This window comes from Malus domestica, chromosome 15 (genome assembly GCF_042453785.1).
Source record: "Malus domestica chromosome 15, GDT2T_hap1".
NCBI classification, from domain to species: Eukaryota; Viridiplantae; Streptophyta; class Magnoliopsida; order Rosales; family Rosaceae; genus Malus; species Malus domestica.
In genome coordinates, this window is record NC_091675.1 from 43,739,446 (window position 1) to 43,760,495 (window position 21,050).

Sequence of the window (21,050 nt, forward strand, 5' to 3'; positions counted from 1 at the left end):
AAGTAAGGAATAAATAGAAATACCTACTCAAAATTTAATTAGCCAAAGTGTTCTCCTTACACCGTTTACTTGGGGAAATTTGGAAAAATAGCCATATTTTGGACCATGAATTGAATTTTAGCAACCTTTATAACTTTTCGTAATTCTAACCAAAACTTGAAATGGAAATACTATAATTCCCTTTTTAACTAAAATAATTATAAAACTATATCTTCTCCATCCATTCTTTGTGCAGTCTTTCCAACTCTTACCCGTAAAACAGTTGGTATTGCTCCTGTATTAATTTTGTTTTTTTTTTTTTCAAAATAACTACACCAAACCCTAAAACACCACATCATAAATCCCCATTGAAAGCGATTGAAACCCTAACCAATTTCCCTTAGAGATCTGCTGCAAATTCTGCATATTTTCTCGAGAAAGTCTATACACTTTATGTTTGGTGGATGACTATTGAAAGTTTGATTCTAGAACTTTATGAAATCTTGTTAAAAATATCGTCCTTCAATTTTAGCTTCAGACCATTTTTTTTTTTTACAATGATATTGATTAAAATTGTAAATATTTTTTACATTTGAGGTCAAGCAATAGGTGATCCCGATTACCCAGCCAAGGAGACAGTGGTTCCCAGTGTCACGGGCCATGTGTTAAAAACAAAGAAAATGCCCAAGACATCATATATCTAAGCCCATGAAGCCATGTCTTCATGGAAGCTTCTGGAACGTCCCGGAGAAATCAAGAACGTGGCGGAACATTCAAGATAATCTAGGGCATTCCGGAACATTCCACACAAGTGTACATATTTAAGCCTCACCTAGAATAATCTAGATTAGGCAAGTTGCATCTAGAACTATGCTAGATATTTTTGGATGTAAGTAGGGGATTCTAGAACCCTCCATTGAGGAGGTGACTTAGGCCTATAAATAGGAGGTAAGGCCATTTGGCCAAACCATCCAAGAATTGTAAGCAATTGTAAAGTTCTCCTAAGTTTCAATACAAAGCTTCCTTTCTCCCATCTTCTAAGTGATTTTAGCATTCTCCAAGCTATCTTAGCTTTCTTTGTGATTCGATCCGGGGAAGCGAGGCTTCGAAGGCTTACTTAGCTTGTTCATCGAGGTATTCAAGTCTAAGTGCCGCACGGGCGGAAGGCTTAAAGAGTCATCCCGTGACAGCTGGTATCAGAGCCAAGCTCGTGAATCACTTGAAGGAAAGTAGGATATGGCAAGTGGAGAGATGGTGTCCGGAGTTTCCGATCTAAGGGAGCGTACTGCCGAGGTCCAAGACGTTGCCAAGAGTAAGCCAAAGTTAAAGGACTTGCAAGCATCGATGAAGACCATGGAAGAGCGACTCGAGAAGGTGGAACGAACCATACTCGAGTTCGATACTCGACTTGATGAGGACGTTGTCGACAAGGAGGAAATCCAAACCATGGTGGACAATGGTAAGGATGAATTGCGTGGCTTGGTGGAAGGGCTACGAGATGAGCTCCTTGGCGCTCTCAACACCATGGCAGACAAGATGCGGAGGGAAGTCCAGGTTCACCTTGACAACATAGAGGCAAGGTTTGTGGCGCTTCAAGAAGAGATAAAGGACACAAGGGAACTTAAGGGAGATGTGGCGTTTTGTAAAGAAGCAGTCGTGAAGCAATTCGTGCAAGGGCCGAGGGAAATCAAGGCGTTGGACTCCAAGGTAATCGATTCCTTTAAACCCAAATCCTATAATGGGAAGAGGGAAGCAAATGAGCTCGATACATTCGTGTGGAACGTGGAACGATACTTCAAGTACCTGAAGCTTGAAGATGACGAGTCCAAAATCTCAACGGCAACCATGTTCTTAGCTGACAATGCCCTTATGTGGTGGCGTCGTCGGAGCATGGAGATTGAGCAAGGTACGTTCTCCCTCACCACTTGGGATGAATTTAAGAAAGATCTTATGTTGCACTTCTATCCCCAAAATGCCAAGTATGAAGCCAAGGAGAAACTAAGGTGGCTCAAGCAAACGGGGAGCGTCAAAGACTATGTCAACGCCTTCGTGAGCTTGTTATTCGAGGTGCCCAACATGTTAGAGGAAGACAAGCTCATGTACTTCATGAGTGGACTGCAAAATTGGGCAAAACTCGAACTACAAAGGAGACACGTGCAAACATTGTCTGATGCCATTGCCGCTGCCGAATCCTTGATTGAGTTTAAATCAAGCCACCAAGGTGATTCCAAGTCCACGGGGAAGAAGGGTAACCATGAGAGAAGTGGGGGAGAACATAAGCCGAAGGACAAGGCCGAGACAAGCAAACCGAAGGAGAAGAAAGCCGATAAGCATGACAAATGCAAGGGTAAGTCTTGGCAACCCACTTGTTACCTATGTGACGGCCCTCACATGATGCGAGATTGCCCACAAAATAAGGCCCTTAAGGCCATGGCTTTCATGGAGGACAAGGCCGAAGAGAGTAACGATGCAACGATGGGCATCCGTCTACTGAATGCCATCCAAACAACCCTCCCACAACCTAAGGCTCAAGTTGGGGGAGGATCATTGTTCGTCGACGTCAAGATTGGTGACAAGACGACGCGTGTGTTGGTGGACACGGGAGCAACACACAACTTCATGACGTCGGAGGAAGCCACAAGGCTTGGCCTCCGAGTCACAAAGGAGCCTGGTAGCGTGAAGACGGTAAATTCTGCTGCCACCCCCATTGTTGGAGTTGCGCGCAATGTACAAGTAGACATTGGCACATGGAAGGGAAATATCGACTTCACCGTAGTCAAGATGGACGACTATGGCGTAGTCATTGGGTTAGAGTTCATGGACAAGGTACGAGCCTTTCCCATTCCCTTCTACAATATTTTCTGTATCCTGGCCGACGGAAGACAACCTTGCCTGGTGCCATTGGAAAGGCAAGCCAAGAAGTGTACCCAGCACTTGTCGGCAATTCAATTTGCCAAGTCTTGGAAGAAAGGCGAGGCCACATTTCTTGCAACCCTAATGTTGAATGAAGGGGAGGAGAAGTACGGGCCTTTGCCAAAACAAGTGGAAGACGTCCTTATGGAGTTTGCGGACGTGATGCCTAAGGAACTGCCAAAGAAGTTGCCACCAAGGAGAGAGGTCGACCATGTGATTGAGTTGGAGCCTGGTGCTAAGCCTCCCTCCAAATCACCTTATAGGATGTCGCCACCCGAGTTGGAGGAATTGAGGAAGCAACTCAACGAGCTACTTGATGCTGGCTACATCCAACCCTCCAAGTCCCCATATGGTGCACCCGTCCTGTTCCAACGCAAGAAAGAATGTAGCCTAAGGTTGTGCATCGACTATAGAGCATTGAACAAGATTACCATCAAGAACAAGTACCCACTTCCGTTGATCGCCGACTTATTCGATCAACTTGGTGAAGCAAGGTACTTCACAAAGTTAGATCTTCGATCGGGATACTACCAAGTGAGGATAGCCCCTGGAGACGAATCGAAGACGGCGATGGTGACCAGATATGGAGCGTTCGAGTATAAAGTCATGCCATTTGGTCTGACCAATGCCCCCGCAACATTCTGCACATTGATGAACAAGGTATTCCATCCTTATCTTGACAAGTTTGTCGTGGTTTACATTGATGATATCGTTGTCTATAGCAAGACATTGGAGGAGCACGTCAAGCACTTGCGCATAGTGTTCAAGACCCTTCGGGAGCATGAACTCTATGTCAAGAAGGAGAAATGCTCCTTTGCCACAAAAGAAGTAGAATTTCTTGGCCACAAGATAAAGGAGGGGAAACTTATGATGGAAAAGGGCAAGATCAAGGCCATTCAAGAGTGGGAACCGCCGACCAAGGTACCAACACTACGATCCTTTCTGGGGCTAGCCAACTACTATCGGAGATTCATAAAAGGGTATTCAGCCATAGCAGCACCCTTAACAGACCTTCTTAAGAAGAACAAGGCATGGGAATGGACGGACCGGTGTCAAGAGACCTTTGAGAGGTTGAAGAAGGCCCTAATGGAGGAGCCTGTACTAAGGTTGCCCGACCTTAGTAAGCCATTCGAGTTGCACATTGATGCTTCCGACTTTGCCATAGGAGGAGTGTTGATGCAAGAGGGACATCCGATAGCCTATGAAAGTTGCAAGCTAAACAATGCCGAGAAGAGGTACACGACCCATGAAAAGGAGATGACCGCCATCGTCCATTGCCTTAGAGTTTGGAGGCATTACTTGCTTGGTACCCCATTCGTCATCAAGACGGACAACGTTGCCACTAGCTACTTTAAAACCCAACAAAAGCTCACACCTAAGCAAGCAAGGTGGCAAGAGTTCTTAGCGGAGTTTGATTACAAGCTAGAGTACAAGCAAGGAAAGGAGAACGTGGTGGCCGATGCTCTAAGTAGACGAGTAGAGTTAATGGCTACGGTACTCAAGCCTCAAAGCCATCTCTTGGACCGTGTCCGAGAAGGTTTATCACATGACGTCCAAACCAAGAACATTGTGGAGTTTGTCAAGGATGGGAAGACGAGAAAGTTTTGGCTTGAGGACGGCTTGCTATACACCAAGGGCAAGCGGATCTATGTCCTAAAGTGGGGAAGCTTAAGGAAAGAAATCCTTAAGGAGTGCCATGACTCAATGTGGGCAGGATATCCTGGCACTCACCGCACGTTGGCTTTGGTGAGCGATGCTTATTATTGGCCACAAATGCAGGATGATGTAGATTCATACGTGAAGACTTGTCTTGTGTGCCAACAAGACAAAGTGGAACAAAAGCAACCGGGAGGACTGTTGGAACCACTTCCCACCCCATCAAGACCATGGGAGTGTTTAACCATGGATTTCATCACATATTTGCCCAAGTCTGATGGATGTGGATCTATCTTCGTCGTGGTCGATAGATTCACCAAGTATGCCACTTTCATACCCGCACCTGTGGAGTGCACAGCCGAAGTAGCTGCACGCTTGTTTCTAAAGCACGTGGTGAAGTATTGGGGTGTTCCGAGGAGCATAGTCAGTGATCGAGATGCTCGCTTCACGGGTAGATTTTGGAAGGAGCTCTTCAAACTACTTGGCTCGAAGTTAGACTTCTCCACAGCTTTTCATCCCCAAACTGATGGACAAACGGAGTGGGTTAATGCATTGTTGGAGACTTATTTGCGGCACTATGTTAGTGCCAATCAACGAGATTGGGCTAAGTTACTTGATGTTGCCCAATTCTCTTATAACTTGCAACGTTCAGAGTCGACGGGGAAAAGTCCGTTCGAGTTGGCTATAGGGCAACAACCCTTGACCCCGAACACGGTCGTGACTGGCTACACGGGGAATAGTCCAGCCGCTTTCAAAACCGCTAAGGAGTGGCAATTAGCCCACGAACTTGCTCGAGCTCATTTGGAGAAGGCTTCAAAGAAGATGAAGAAATGGGCGGATCGCAAGCGAAGGAATGTGGAGTTCCAAATTGGCGACCAAGTCTTTGTGAAGCTCAATGCGTCTCAGCACAAGAGTACTCGTGGCTTGCACAAGAGCTTGTTGCGGAAATATGAAGGACCATTCCCTATCATCAAGAAGGTTGGCAAAGCCACGTATGTTGTAGAACTCCCACCCCGCCTCAAGTTTCACCCGGTGTTCCATGTGAGCAACTTGAAGCCTTATCATGCGGACGATGAGGAAACAAGTCGAGGTGAGTCTCATCGAGCACCCCCTTTGATGACGGAGGCATTTGACAAAGAAGTGGAGAGCATTGAAGCCAAGCGTGTCGTGGTGCGACCAAGACAACCAAAGCATGTGGAGTACTTTGTCAAATGGAAGGTGCTACCATACTCCGAAGCAACATGGGAGAAGGAGACGTCCTTATGGCAATATAAGGACTTGATTCAGACATTCGAGAGGCAAGAGTCGACGAGGACGTCGACGGCTTAAGTGGGGGAGGATGTCACGGGCCATGTGTTAAAAACAAAGAAAATGCCCAAGACATCATATATCTAAGCCCATGAAGCCATGTCTTCATGGAAGCTTCTGGAACGTCCCGGAGAAATCAAGAACGTGGCGGAACATTCAAGATAATCTAGGGCATTCCGGAACATTCCACACAAGTGTACATATTTAAGCCTCACCTAGAATAATCTAGATTAGGCAAGTTGCATCTAGAACTATGCTAGATATTTTTGGATGTAAGTAGGGGATTCTAGAACCCTCCATTGAGGAGGTGACTTAGGCCTATAAATAGGAGGTAAGGCCATTTGGCCAAACCATCCAAGAATTGTAAGCAATTGTAAAGTTCTCCTAAGTTTCAATACAAAGCTTCCTTTCTCCCATCTTCTAAGTGATTTTAGCATTCTCCAAGCTATCTTAGCTTTCTTTGTGATTCGATCCGGGAAAGCGAGGCTTCGAAGGCTTACTTAGCTTGTTCATCGAGGTATTCAAGTCTAAGTGCCGCACGGGCGGAAGGCTTAAAGAGTCATCCCGTGACACCAGGAATTAACAACTGATGTTGCTCTTCTATTTCTCAAAAAGGTGAAGGACACGTTGACACGTTTCGTGACAATAATGGAACACATGATATATTTCCTGAGCTCCTAGAAGATTTCACTTTCAAGGCTCAAAGGTAACTTTAAATCTCCGATCTCAAATTATATAAATTATTTGTGTTGTAACATTGTGATGGATTGGATGTTGTTATATCCGTTGGATTGATTTTCTTTTTCTTGTCTCCAGAACTCAGGACTCTCACAGAAGATATGGTGGCAGGAGTCAAGGAAGTATTCGAAGGGCATAAGTAACAACTTAATTTTGGGACATAAAAACTTCGTGCCAGAGGGTTATCGAATAACACCGGCTGACGAAGACGTGACTCCGCTGGAACAGACAATTGATGAAGATGAGGAAGTTGCTGGTCTGTAAACTTGGAAAACATGAACATAGTTTTATAATTATTTTAATTAAAAAGGATATTGTAGTATTTTCATATTAAGTTTTGGTTAGAATCATAAAGTGTTATAACAATTTACTAATTTCCCCTTTACCTGCCAACTGCCAAGATATCTATCTGCGTTAGAAATACGAAACACATATAAGGGAAGGACCTCTCTATCCAACACAAAAATAATTAAATAAAAATGGCGGGTGGTGGAAAGGTCTCCTTCAAAGTCACTCTAACCTCCGATCCAAAGCTCCCCTTCAAAGTGTTCGTATCTTATAAACCCACCTCAAATTTCTGTTCCAATTCCTCCTCCGATTTTTCATAATTTTTTATAACTCAAATCAATTTTTTGGGATTTTTTTTGTCCCTTTCAGGTTTAGCGTTCCGGAAGCAGCCCCTTTCACCGCCGTGCTGAAATTCGCGGCCGAGGAATTCAAAGTGCCTCCCCAAACCAGCGCCATCATCACGAACGGTAATTTGATTTCTGGGCTTTTGCATGTTGATGTTGATTTCTTTTTTGTCTCGTACAGTTTGTGACCTTCCGAATTGATGATTTATGTATGATTGGAAATTTCGATTGATTGTTTGTGGGGTTTAGGGCATTGATCGGTATCGAATTAGGGTTTTTGGTTTCTGGGAATTGGGCATCCCATATTTTCTAATCCAAAGGTATGAGATTGCAATACGCTTATGAAGATTAGATCTTGGGGTTTTTTAATTGACAGCTCAGACTTTTGTAAGCGGAGGTCTTATGTTTGATTCTTGTCAAAAGGCAAATTTGAACCAAATTAATGCTAGCTCATTATGAGATTAGCCATTCATTCTTTATTAGTCTAGATAATATCGTTTGTTAAAATAAAAAATAAAAAATAAAAAAAAATAAAATTGACGGCTCAGACTTATAATTCAGGTAGAGTATAAGTGGTGTAAACTCAAATAGAGATCGAGTTTCGAATATAGGGAATGGATAGAGCCGAGGTAAGAAAAATGGGGAATTTGAACTGCAGCTGGCATTCTAGAATTTGATATTAGAAAATATCCTTTGTCATGTCTTATGTGATTAAATTCGCGTAAAGGGACTTCACATAAGTGCACATTAGAATTTCTCAAGTATGTTTGAACAGTGCATAATTTTTCACTGCTTCAGCTGAGATGTAATTGAAATCCCCAACATTTTTATGGAGAATCAATGTGCACAATTTGAAATGCGTGACTTCATTGCCACCACATAACGGTATCTCAGTCCTTTTCCCTTTGAGGACAACAAGCTTTGTTTTGTTAGCTTAATTACTATATGATTCCCATATCCTAAGAGATCAAAACAAAAATTAGAAGAAATTGATATTTAACAAAAGTAAATGTATGTCAATATCATAAGGAAGAATATTCAGAAATGAAAGATGATACAATATCTTGGAAGACAGCGTAGATTTTATACTTATACAGCATGCTTTGCAAGACCTCTTAATTTTCAGGATATCAATGCCTTTGGTGTTGAAATTTTGTTGTTTATTTCTCCTCACTTTTGTGCAGATGGTGTTGGAATCAATCCTCAGCAAAGTGCAGGTATGCCAATGCTTTACCTTTTTTGCTCTTTTCTGTTCTCATTATTATTATTATTGTTTTGCTATTGTATAATTTTGTATCCTAATCAACAATTTAGACGCACCGTATAGATTTACCCTACTAAACCTCCTCTCCGTAGAATGAGTCTTTAATATGACATTAGTTCAACATGAATGTATTTTATGTTTAACCACTCCAGACCTTACAAGTAATAGAAAGCGTACTTTGCCTTTAAAAAAAATGGAATGGTCGAAATGCTGGCATGAATGCTGTTGCTAGTTACCCTCTCATTCTCATTGCATCTCTCGTCGTGATCAGAGATGAAGAGAGAGACAGGGCAAGGAGCCTGTTGCATCTAAATGGGGCTGTTGCTTCTATATCATTTTTTCACATATGAAATCAGACCCATTCACACAGCATATTCTAGAACCTAAACTCTATCATCCTAAGCTGAAGTTTATAGCTAAACCAAAGAGGGTAGGGTATAAATATGAAGTTGAGAATTTTCTCTACCAGAACTGCTTAAGTGTTTTTTTTTAATTTTTTTGGGAAACTGAACTGCTTAAGTTTCATGTGTACGTGTATATAAAAATAAATAAAAAAATAAAAAAACAACCAGATAGCAAGCTGTTATTGGTGGAATTATGCTATTAGAACCATCATTATTGTTAGCATGGAATAGACCCTTGGTTTCACACAAACTTTGTCTGGCTTTTGCAGGGAATGTATTCCTCAAGCATGGTTCTGAACTACGCCTGATTCCTCGAGATAGGGTTGGGGCGTTTGGAACAATGGACGCAGCGTTACAATCAAACTGAAGAGATTGGTCTACTTCTTGGTGTCGATCTTTTCTTTTTATGATATGTACCTTATTATTAAGTTGGGAGGATTTTCAAACTTCATTTGATCAGCAGCAGTTTAGTTGACCATATAAACTCTCCGAGTAAACGAGATAACAGGTGACCGTAATAGATGCTCTTGAATTATAGTGAAAGAATAATTTTACAGTTCTCCATTGGCAATGCTTCTGTCCTGCATTCTTTTTATCCCCTCAGTCTTTGGTGATCCGAGATCAGGAAATACCAAAGAGCAACCACTTTCACTACCTATGATCTATCTTGCAAAAGAACGGAGAATTAGATGGAGACCTTAACTATAGAATACAAGCTGGATGGATGAAGTGGAAGAGTGCATCCGGCGTGTTGTGTGACTGCCGTATGCCACTGAAGCTCAAAGGAAAATTTTATAGGACGGCAATAAAGTCGGCGATGCTATATGGCACAGAATGTTGGGCAGTGAAGCATCAACACGTACATAAAATGGGTGTAGTGGAGATGAGGATGCTTCGTTGGATGTGTGGGCGCATGAGAAAAGATAAGATTATGAATGAGGATATCTGAGGTAAAGTAGGAGTGGTCGAAATTGAAGGAAAGATGAGAGAAAATTAGTTACGGTGGTTTGGACATGTGCAAAAAATGCCTACTGACACTGATTTGAAGATGTAACTATGGGACAAAGGTTCAGGGCCGAAGGGGTAGAGGAAGATCTAGGAAAACTTTGGAAGAGACCCTAAGAAAAGAAGTACTTAGATCTAACAGAGGACATGACACAGAACCAAGCGCAATAGCGTTCTAGGATTCATATAGCCGACCCCACTTAGTGGGAAAAATGCTTTGTTGTTGTTGTTGTTGTTGTTGTAGTCTATGGTGATCCAAGCGTAATGGTATTTTAAGATTCATATAGCCGACCCCATTTAGTGGAAAAATGTTTTATTGTTGTTGTTATAGTCTTTGGTGATCCCGCGAATTGCTCGGGAACTATTTCATACCTTTTACATTCAAGAATTATCACTAGATTAATAGCTATTTGGTATGTAAATTAGATTTTCCGAAGCCATCGTATACATGCTTGCTCTGTTGGGCTGGGCTTGGGATGCAGTGTTTGTGGTCCGGGTAGATTATTGTTTGTAGGGCCAAACAAGCTGGCAGGGCCCAATGTGGTTTAGAGCTCTAGCCAAATTGACTAAAGCATGTCTTTCATCTTTGGACCAAAATGTGAATTTTCTTCCCGTAGGTTTGATTAGATTAGAATATCGTTGTGATAAAAAAATATTATCTGAAAAGCATTCAGCCAAGATAATAAATCTGGGAGCTTTGATGGAACACGTCTACAAACTTCACCCCATTTTTCTTTGTTAGTGCTTGTTGGACAAGCGTGCGTAAAAATTTAGTATATAAAATTTAATTCTTGCCAACCAAAATTGTACACCAAAAACCTCATTGTTTAGATGATGAGTAAAGTTGAGATTATTTTGGTCGAATGAGTAAAGTCGGGATTTTCATTGTTATGTTGTTATACTGTTGAGATTTGAACTCAAAATCTTTTGAAATTAGATGTCACTAAATCAAAAGGTCATTGTCGGTCATTGTCTTTCAACTCTAAACCTTTGAAAACTCGCCGACATAAATATCTCGAGTGCTAGTCCAAAGGCCATGAGTGTCTAAAATGGAAGGTAGGACGTCTCTCAAAAGACAAGGACAAATGCATTTAGATTTGGATCTAACAAGAGAGCTCTTAAATGAAGAGATGAAATCTATCCCCTGCCTCCATTGGATTTACTTGTCGCCCTTAACCAGTTAATTTATGCATCGATGGCTAATAGCAATGGCAGCCCCACCACCTCCACCTCCACAGCTACCCTTTCGCATTGCATATTGGGGAGGGTATTAATGCAACATGCAGGAAACTGTCTGAACTAGTAAAGATTATGACATTTATGGACCATTCATTTGGTGCATTTGCGCTGCCTACAACCTCCCAACTCAACATGTTGAATTTACCACTTTGATTTTTGGTAGATCTTCGTCAGTGAATTGTACTTTATGTTTTCTTTTTGAAAAAAAAAAATAGACCATTTGGTGGCTTCGTCATTGTAGTGCTCTTTTTTAGAGACCGAAAATACTCATAAAGTCATTTCAACCTCATCCTAGCCATCATTGTGTTATTGAATAAAAATGAAAAATCAACAATATTTGTGAACTTTGCGGAATATCTGATTATGTCATACGTCAAATTCACTTTCTTTCGACTTTGTACATAATATAGCAAGTAACTAATTTTTCTTTATACAAGCGATATGAAGAAGAGAGAATCGAACTTGTGACCACATATCAAATGAATGAATGCTCTTAGGCAATTGAGTTTTAGAGGTTTTTTTTACTAGTGTCCAATAATTGTTTTGGGTTCAATTAATTGTACTTCATTGTCAATAAAAAGTCGGATCAACTCTGGGTCATATACTAACTTGTGTTAGTAGCTCTCGACATTCGACTTACCCTAGACATGAGGGTAGCTCCTAGTCCATTCAGGATCTACTACAAACTTTTTACTCATAGGGTGGGCCAACCCCTGCAATCATGTATGTATTATAACACTCACAAGAGAACCATCACTTTACATCTTAAAATTAAGAATATTGCCTATAAATAGGACAAGAAAAACATTCTTCTATCGTTGCGGTATCTCACATTCATAGTCGCGTTTTACTCACATGATGTAGCAAATGCAAGACACAATTCATTTAATAATTGTAAGAAAAATTTACGTCATCAAGGATTCCTTGACTCAAGTGCTTTGAATTTGGCTAATTTAGTCATTTTTGCACGGCCGTTAATCTAATTTGACGCATTAACATTTGTAAATGCATTTTAGTTAAAATAAATAGAAATCACCAAGATGATAAACACACTAATCAAATTGACCAAATTGAAACAAAAGAAACACATAGATTAAGAAGGCGCATAATTTAATTTAAAAAAGAGTGTTGACAAATGCAAAAGATTAAGTACGGGGAGGATTTATTTTTTTTCAGGATATCTTGGGTCAAATTGAAATTGAATTTTTAAAGATTGTAAATCAACTCAAAAATCACAATTCCATCTGGCAGTGCACCAGCTGCAGATTTATAGGGATTAGACACCTAATAAACCCACTTGATTGGATGAGCACAGAGATTTATTTTGCATGAGTTTACCAAAATGCCATTGAAATTTGGACGACCAACGTTATGGGACACAGGTAGTCTGGTAAATTTAAGGTCATTCCCTTCACGACAAAGTGGCCGAACCGCATGTTTCGCAGAGTTCCTCGACATCTTTTGTACCCTTTCTACGCTTTTAACGAACTCATTCTTCTCTTTATTCCATAAAGAACTCATTCTTTGCTCCAAAAAAAAACAAAAAAAAGAAAGGACCTCATTCTTCCCACGTGATGGGATCCACCGCAATCTTGATCCGTGGTAACCTCTTTTTTCTTGTGACTATTCTGCCTCTGTGCCCTACTAATATTTCATAGATTTAACTTTTCACCAAAAAATTAGTAAATTTATTATCTCTTTTAATTCACAATTATAATTGTCTTTATTTATTTGCAAGTGGTGAATTCTCCAATTCGTTCTGTTCCGAAGTCAAGTCCTCCCAATTTCTCTCTATGTGGATTAATACAGAAGATAACGTTTACATGAACATTTAAGATTATTAACACCCCTTCCCGGCCTAGCCAACTCCTCCAATGCGAGATACGAACCTTTTGTGATGAAAATCAAATCTAATATAGACGAAATAAATGCTATTGTGAAAGTGAAAAAATTTATTATATAATCTCGTGTGCATGATTAAACTCATACTTTTAACCTCAAATTCTATGTTTATATATTATGTTCTTTTTTGTTGTCAATATATATTTCTTATTCAATAGTCATGTTTTGGAATAAAATCATACATCATATGAGAATTTCCATTTCCTTGTTTTGTTGCATTCACGAAATATCCCAAATGGTCAAACTAATTTCAAATATGCTTTTCATCTTTAATTAGGCATCATCAGTTAGTGGTCCTCCAGGTTTTGTTTTGTAATGTTCCAATTTTTTAGGTCAAGCCAAATTTGCTTACCAACCGCCACTGTCCACTACATATACTTAATACGCGTGCTTGCTAAACTTAATTACCTTTGAAAACCAATTAAATTGTGAAGATAGAGAGCTGTTAATTGGTTTTATAGTTGAATTTCAATTTTGGCTTATGAGTAGTATTAATATATACATGACTGCAAATTAGAATTTTTTCTTCTTAAAAAAATGGATCAGCGGATGGTTTCGTCATGGCAGTCCACTCTTTCGAAGGTTGGGAAGACTTATAGAGGAACTTATAGAGGCAGTTTAGACCCCCTCAAGTTACCATCGTGCAATTCACCTGCGCCAAGAATCGAACTCAAGACGTGCCGTATGAAATACGAATCTGAAATTCATTTTCAACCATTGGGGCATCTCGTAGTGGCTAACTACAAATTAGAAATCAATCCGAGTAGTTTTTAAGTTTATAATTTTCATTTCTTGTGATATTTTTATATTAAAATCTAAAAATAATTTACATGGAATGCCCCATTTAACAATATTGGATAGCGATTGTGTCACTCAGAATTTTGTGGTGCCTGATATTTGCCTATGGAAATGGCATGCGGATGAAAGGGATGGTATACAAAAGCATATTAGAAGTTAAATACAGCCCAAGCCTAAGTGCCGATTGTGATATGTTCCACTAGGCCACTTCAGTTTGGACTTAATTTTTGCTGATCGTGAGTCGAGATGATGTGACGAGCAATGTGGCAAAGGCATTCGAAGTCGGTTATGGAGGACAAAAAATTACAAGTAACGGGAGGTATATACTTTCTTTCTCTGTCGACATCTTCTACTAGACTAGCAAGTGTATTAGTTATTGCAAAAGGTAGATATTGTATACAACTGTTGCAAGTAAGCATTTCTCGTGAAGTGTCTGCTTAGCTAAAGTCCACTCATGACTCCCACGGAAAGTTTTGTATTCTAACCTAATTTTACGATGAAAATGATTTCCGCATACTCATTTCTTTCTTCTGCATGCACATCTTGTTTATTCCTGTCAGTTAATTCTCATTTTATTTATTCAAGTTATATTGCCGGAAAGAAACATGAGAAAGTATAGAAAAAATGAGGTATGTGAAAATCACGTATCTTCTACTAAGAATGTGTCATCAATACTTAAGTTGGGGATTATAATATAGCTTAGAGGTTGTATTAGGCTATTAAATTAAGATTTCTGCTACTCTGTTTTAGGATAATTAAGATACGTTGACTATATATGTATATACGTTGTCATTGACATTACATGGCCATGCATAGTATTCTTAAGGCAAACTCGATATCTTTTTCCTTTTTTAGAGTAACATGGGTAGAGAAACCCTAAAAACCAGGCATAGCTCACGCCGATTCCTAACTCCTTGCCACCACCAAACTTCTTCATTCAGTGATTGATCTCTTATCTACTTTTGGGTTAGGTTAGGTTAAGTTTACTTCTCTTTGTAATTATAACTTATAAGAAGTTGAGACACTCACCATGTTGTCAATTGATTTTAGAGTAAACCTCATCTTCTAGTATTATCAACAAGCGTGTGAGGATGCGGATAACATCTCTCTAAAAAATGAACATTGTCTACTTCCTTATATGTAATTAGTTATCTCTCTTTAGAGCAACTCTAGCATTTCAAAAGCCCCCTAGGGCAACTTACTATTGAATTCATCTAGTAAACAGTAACTGCCTTTTGCATCTCTATCCCTAAACTGAATAAAATATTAGTATTTTTTATTTTATAAAATAATAGAAAATAATTTTATTTGTAATTTCTGATAAAATTTTTAATCGTTCTCGTTGCGTCACGTGTCATTATCCAAAAAGACAATTTTTAGTGATAGATTTCGAAAAGATTTTTATCCAATGCTGTCATGCCATGTGTTGTTACCTTTTCAGAATCGTTAATGATAGATTTATGATAAAAAATTTAACCAATCACGTCGCGCCACGTATCACAATCTGTTTACAATCTTTGAGGATAAATTTCAATCAGATTTTTAACGAATGACGGCATGCCACGTGGCATTATCTACAACCTAATCCTTTCTTTTTCCTCCATATAACCCACAATCCATCCTAAGAAATCACACACCAAAATCAAAATCTCTATCATTATTCATAGTTTCTACTTCCTTCTTACAATGTCTTTTTCAAGGATGTTGTGGGAAATTGATGAGCAAGAGAAAAAATTGTTTAAGCAAAGGGAAGAAATGTTCAATCCCCAGGTGGGCGAAAATGAGATGGAAGAGGATGAGGATGAGGATGAGGAGCGTAGAAGGAGAGATGATGAAGCAAGAAGCCAAAGAGCCTCACATTCTCATCGAGTAATCCAAGTTGTGGCTCAGATCTCTAGGCCCAGCCGTTCCGCAAACATTGATAGAAGCAGGCAACAATGAGGTACTGATCTCTTGGACAATTATTTTGTTCGTAATAGTGCATTCCCTGATACGTACTTTAGACGTCGATTTAGAATGGAACGACATTTGTTCAACAAAATCATGATTGCTATTTGCAACCATGATTCTTACTTTGTGCAAAAAAAATGATGTTTTTAGTGTTGTAGGTCTTCTTCATGAGCAAAAAATTACCGCTGCCTTGCGGATACTTGCATATGGAACATCTACAAACCAAGTGGATGAGATAGCGAGAATGGGGAAATCAACCATTCTTGAGTCCCTGATGAGGTTTTGCTCTGCAATCCAATATATCTGCACCACAAAGTACCTCTGGAGACCTACTGAGGTGGACTTGCAAAGGCTTCTGAAGAAGGGCAAGATGCGAGGTTTTCCTGGGATGATTGGAAGCATCAATTGTATGCACTGGACCTGGAAAAACTGTCTAAGTGCATGACAAGGAGCTTATGGGGTAGAAAATGAGCAAAAAGTATCATTTTGAAGGCAGTGGCATCATTTGATACATGGATTTGGCACGCTTTTTTTGGTGTTCTGGGAGCTCAAAATGACCTCAATGTCTTTACACAATCCCCAGTGTTCAACGATGTCCTGCAAAGAAAAGCACCAAGAGTCACATACTAGGTCAACAGACATAAGTACCACGGGCCATACTACCTAGCAGAAGGCATTTACCCAAAGTGGCCATCGTTTGTCAAAAGAGTACCACGTCCGCGAAATGCAAAGGAAAAACACTTTGCAAGTTGTTAAAAGGGGTGTAGGAAGGATGTGGAGTGTTGTTTTGGTATCATCCAAGCTCGTTGGGTGATTGTCAGGGATGCTGCCATAATGTTTGATTTAGAGTCACTTCGATCCCTCATGATGACGTGCATCATTCTTCACAGCATGATTGTGGAAGATGATTACGATTATGATGTCATTGATGAATATGAGTCAAACACGATGAACAATTCTAGAACACAAATATATTGTGCTCATGACGCCACCGAAAAACCCGTACAACACGAGCCATTACAAAGGGATGAGCGTTACAATGAAAGGCTCATTTAACGATATACTGCACTTCAAGACCCATATATACACAACGCCCGACAAATTGACTTGATAGAGCACTAGGGGAAATTGAAACAAGCTCAAGAAACTTAAGTTCATATACTGTGTTTGTTTTTATTTGGTGTGTTTATTTAATTTTATTTGGTGTGTTTTTTAAGTTCATTTAGTGAGTTTATTTTATTTTATTTGGTATGTTTATGTAATTTTATTTGGTGTGTTTATGTCCTTTGAATAAATATTCTTTTAGTTTAAATAAATTACCAAATTAAATAAATTTAAAGTACTAAATTCAATAAATTGGAAACAACATAAAGTACTCTATTCCATAAATAAGAAATTACGACCCAAAGTGATTGGAAAATTATGGGCTCCGATTAAAAAAAAATCCCTAGTCCCTTGTGAATGGAAAATCATCACCTAACCAATTTGTGGTGCTAGGATCATCATCTCATCTTGCTCTCACTTCTCTTGTACGCCTCCTTCGAACCACGTCCGCTTTCTTCGAATTCCGAAAATATTAAGAATTCGAAGACATCGCCTCTACAGGCTCCTTCATAATGTCACGATCTTGTTGAGCCTTTCCTTCTTCTTTAAGCTCTTCCCTTTCTTGCCTTAGTAGCATATCTTTCTCTCTCATTAGCTTGAAATAATCTCTCAACAGCTGCAGCTTTTGCCTCCTCTCTAGCCTTATCAACCTCAAATTTAGCCATTTCCCTCGCCAAAGTTTAATTCACCTTGGTGAGCAAGTTCTTCCATATATTTTGCATAATCATTCTTGGAAGCACTCCATTTTCTCTTTGAAGCCTTCTTACCTTGAGGCTTAATTAGATAACGAGTCGACCCCGACGCTTGTTCAGGGGGCATTTCTGGCACTTCTTATGTGTTGGTTTCATGAACATGCGAGGCATGATCAGGCGTAGAGTGTAAAGGGGGTACATCTCATGACAACTTCTGGACCGATAGGCACAACTCTGAATTTAGGATAATCTTTGACAATATTCCAACATTCCCACCGGATGAATGATTTGTTTTTGTTTTTGGTTTTGGCATTATACCAATCTTGTGCTTAAAGTGTCTACACAATGCGGGAGAAGAAATACTTGTAATCAAAGTAGCTAATGTAAATTTGGGTATAATACAAACAAATAAATAATATATTGTTACATGATCCGCTAAATTTTCCCCATTTCAAAGTTTACTACTTGCTTGTGCCAAGGCATCTCTCCAAAGACTAAACGATTGATTGAGTATTCTCCAACAACTGGTGATAGGAGCATATTTTCGCAACTTAGTTAGCTTGTTTCTTGGCATTTACTTAGTTTAATTCTAATTATTTTAGTACTTTAAGCTATTTTCGTGTGTTTGTAGGTTCAAATAACAAAGTTAGCAACAAAGTGCTATTTGGAGCATTTTGGAGCATTTTTGGGCCAATATTGGATATTGCAAGCATGGAGACATGAGGATGGACGTTTTTGAAGATTTGAAGCCTAGAAATCAGCATGTGTGTATGCAAGTGTGTTGACCTACAACTACAAACATCCATCCACTACACTCATTACATCCACTCATTACCAAACATCCATCCACTAAACCCATTACATCCACTCATTACCAAACATCCATCCACTACACCCATTACATCCACTCATTACCAAACACTCACCCACTACACCCATTACATCCACTCATTACCAAACATCCATCTACTACACCCATTACATCCACTAATTACCACAACATACACCACTACCACCTTCATTAGATGGTGGTCCTCTCCCTAGCCTATAAATACATCCACCCTTCACCATAACAAAGGGGGAAAGATCCATCCAAAGACACATTCACACAGACAGTTTAGGGAGAAGGGAGGAAGACACACTATGCCGCAAGGCAGAGTTTTTTCTTCTTAACATTCTACATATTCCCACAACAAAAACACAATTCCATGCACCTTCATTTCCCTTTGCTTGCCATGCCCTCCATCCAACCTAAACACATTCAGCCATTCCCTTCCATATATCCATACGCATCCATCAAACCACACCTTGTGCCGCAACAAATAGAAGAAGGAGGACCCTTGGACGTGTTTGCCATTCAAGTTGGATTGTTGGAGCGTTTTTAGGTGTTTTCATTCTTTTGTTTTCAATGTCTAAATTTATTTATCTTTGCTTTGTGAGTATGAGGAACTAAACCCCCCTTAGCTAGGGGGAATTTGAAACCATGTTCATGCTTGCAATATGATTTGATTACTTTCAGTTGTGATTCATAAGTTGTGAATTCAATTTACTTATCCATTTGAATTAAAATTGATTTGTGTATGTTGGTTGAGAGTGCACGCTTAATTTTCATGCATAAATCTGATGCTAGGATATAAGGGAGTTTCACCTAATCGTTATGAACTTATATTCACAAGTAGTGAAGGTTGCTCGTCACAACCGTGTTAAGTAAATTTTTGGCATAAGTTTCATGCAATTCATAGTTACAAGTGTTTCTTCAATGCTTATGATTTTCATAGAACTTAATGATTCTTGCTTGTATCTCTATTATGCAATTCATGTAGGGAACCTGTGGGGAATGCTTTGGGTTGTTGTATGCAATCATCCAATTCAATGAAATTAGGAAAATCTGAGGGTTAATTAGTGCAATTCACAGTTAATCTGGGGCGTTGAGAATTCGTAGTTTATTGAAAAACAACTGGAAATCGTTTTGTTTGCAAGTGTGTCATGTGTGGAGAAGAACCTCCTAGCTAGCCTTCCATCCATTCAATTTACTTAAATTCGTGCAGATTTCATTAGTTCTTTAATTTACTTGTTTTGTTTTCAAATTCATCATAACCAAAACCCCCTTTACCTTGTTGAGTCATATTAGTTAGAAACTGATTTAGTTTGTGTTTTTAAATATTTCGAACCAAGTTGAAACCAAAATTCGTCCAAAAGTGTGTTTAGAGTCCCAATCTGCCCAATTTGTGTTTTTAGGCAGATTTGAGTGTTTTTAGCTTGTTTTGAGTTCTTTGAGTTTGTTTTGAATTCTTTGAGTCTAGTTTAGTGTTTTTAACTTTGTTTATATGTTTTTAAGTCAGTTTAGAGGTTATTAGCAAGCCCTCCTAATCCCCGGTCCAGAACGATCCCTACTTACATTCTTTACTACAATTGATACAAGAGGGCTTAATTTGTGTGTTAAGTAAATTCGCATCAAATTTTTGGCGCCGTTGCCGGGGATTAGCAACTTTGCTAATCCCTTGTTATTTCTTTTTGTATATTTTCGTGTCTTTTGTTTTTAGTAACTGACTTTGTTTCTATTTGTGTTTTTCTTTTTTACTTTTGATATTTAATTTAGTTTTGTTTCCTTGATTTCAGGTACTAGAGAAGTAAGACATGGATTTTGCTACCATTCAAGCTCAATTGGCGAAACTTACTTCTCAATTGTCACAATATCCCAAAAGGACCACAATGCAAAGTGTCCCTACATATGGTGTGTCCTATGGGCAAGGATGTCCAACTCATCAATGTTCTCAATTCGCTGCGAATGAAGATGCTTGGGGCTATCAAGACCATAGCCAATCATGGGACAACATGTTTTCCAAAGCTTACAATTCGAATTGGAGAGATTATTCAGATTACATGTTGGGAGAACCTCAACAATTCCAACAAGATGGATATTGGCAACAAGAAGAGGAGTTCTATTCAAGACCTATGCAGCCACCACAACCTCCTCCACAACAATTCCAATCAAATTCAAGTATGCCTATGAGTTATGATGAAATTCTTGATGTACTAACCTCGTTGACGCAGGGCTCACAACAAGAAGAATATTTGCCGCCATCGGATGAGTTCTATCACTGGCCATATGAACCATCACAGCCACCACAACAATATGCCCAATTCAATTCAGGTACGTCTTTGGATAATGATATGTTTAATAAGTTACTCACCTCTTTGCACCAGGAAGTAGAAAATCAAAACAAAGAGATGCAAAATCAAGCCAAGAAGACGGGTGAATTGGAGAAGCAAATTAGGCAGATTATGAAGTTCATGGCACAAATTTAAGAGCAAAGTGAACTCTCCAACTCAACTATTGAAAATTTGAAGGAAGATTTTGAAATCCATGATGCTATCACTTTGGGAAGTGCTATAGAGGTTGGAGGTGAACCCAAGACATCCAAACCAAGCCAAAACATGGATGAATAGCTGCTGCTCGAAGAAG

General features: G+C 39.4%; 1 protein-coding gene across 1 annotated transcript; it reads left to right on the forward strand.

Moving 5' to 3' along the window:
• The first annotated feature begins 249 nt into the window (after positions 1-249).
• LOC103429492 (ubiquitin-fold modifier 1) lies at positions 250-9,465 on the forward strand. The gene is made up of 7 exons (XM_070813284.1): positions 250-627; positions 6,433-6,562; positions 6,673-6,850; positions 6,996-7,141; positions 7,252-7,349; positions 8,411-8,443; positions 9,164-9,465. The coding sequence occupies exons 4-7, from the start codon at positions 7,074-7,076 to the stop codon at positions 9,259-9,261; spliced, it is 297 nt and encodes a 98-aa protein (XP_070669385.1). The 5' UTR covers positions 250-627; positions 6,433-6,562; positions 6,673-6,850; positions 6,996-7,073; the 3' UTR covers positions 9,262-9,465.
• Positions 9,466-21,050: the final 11,585 nt, after the last annotated feature.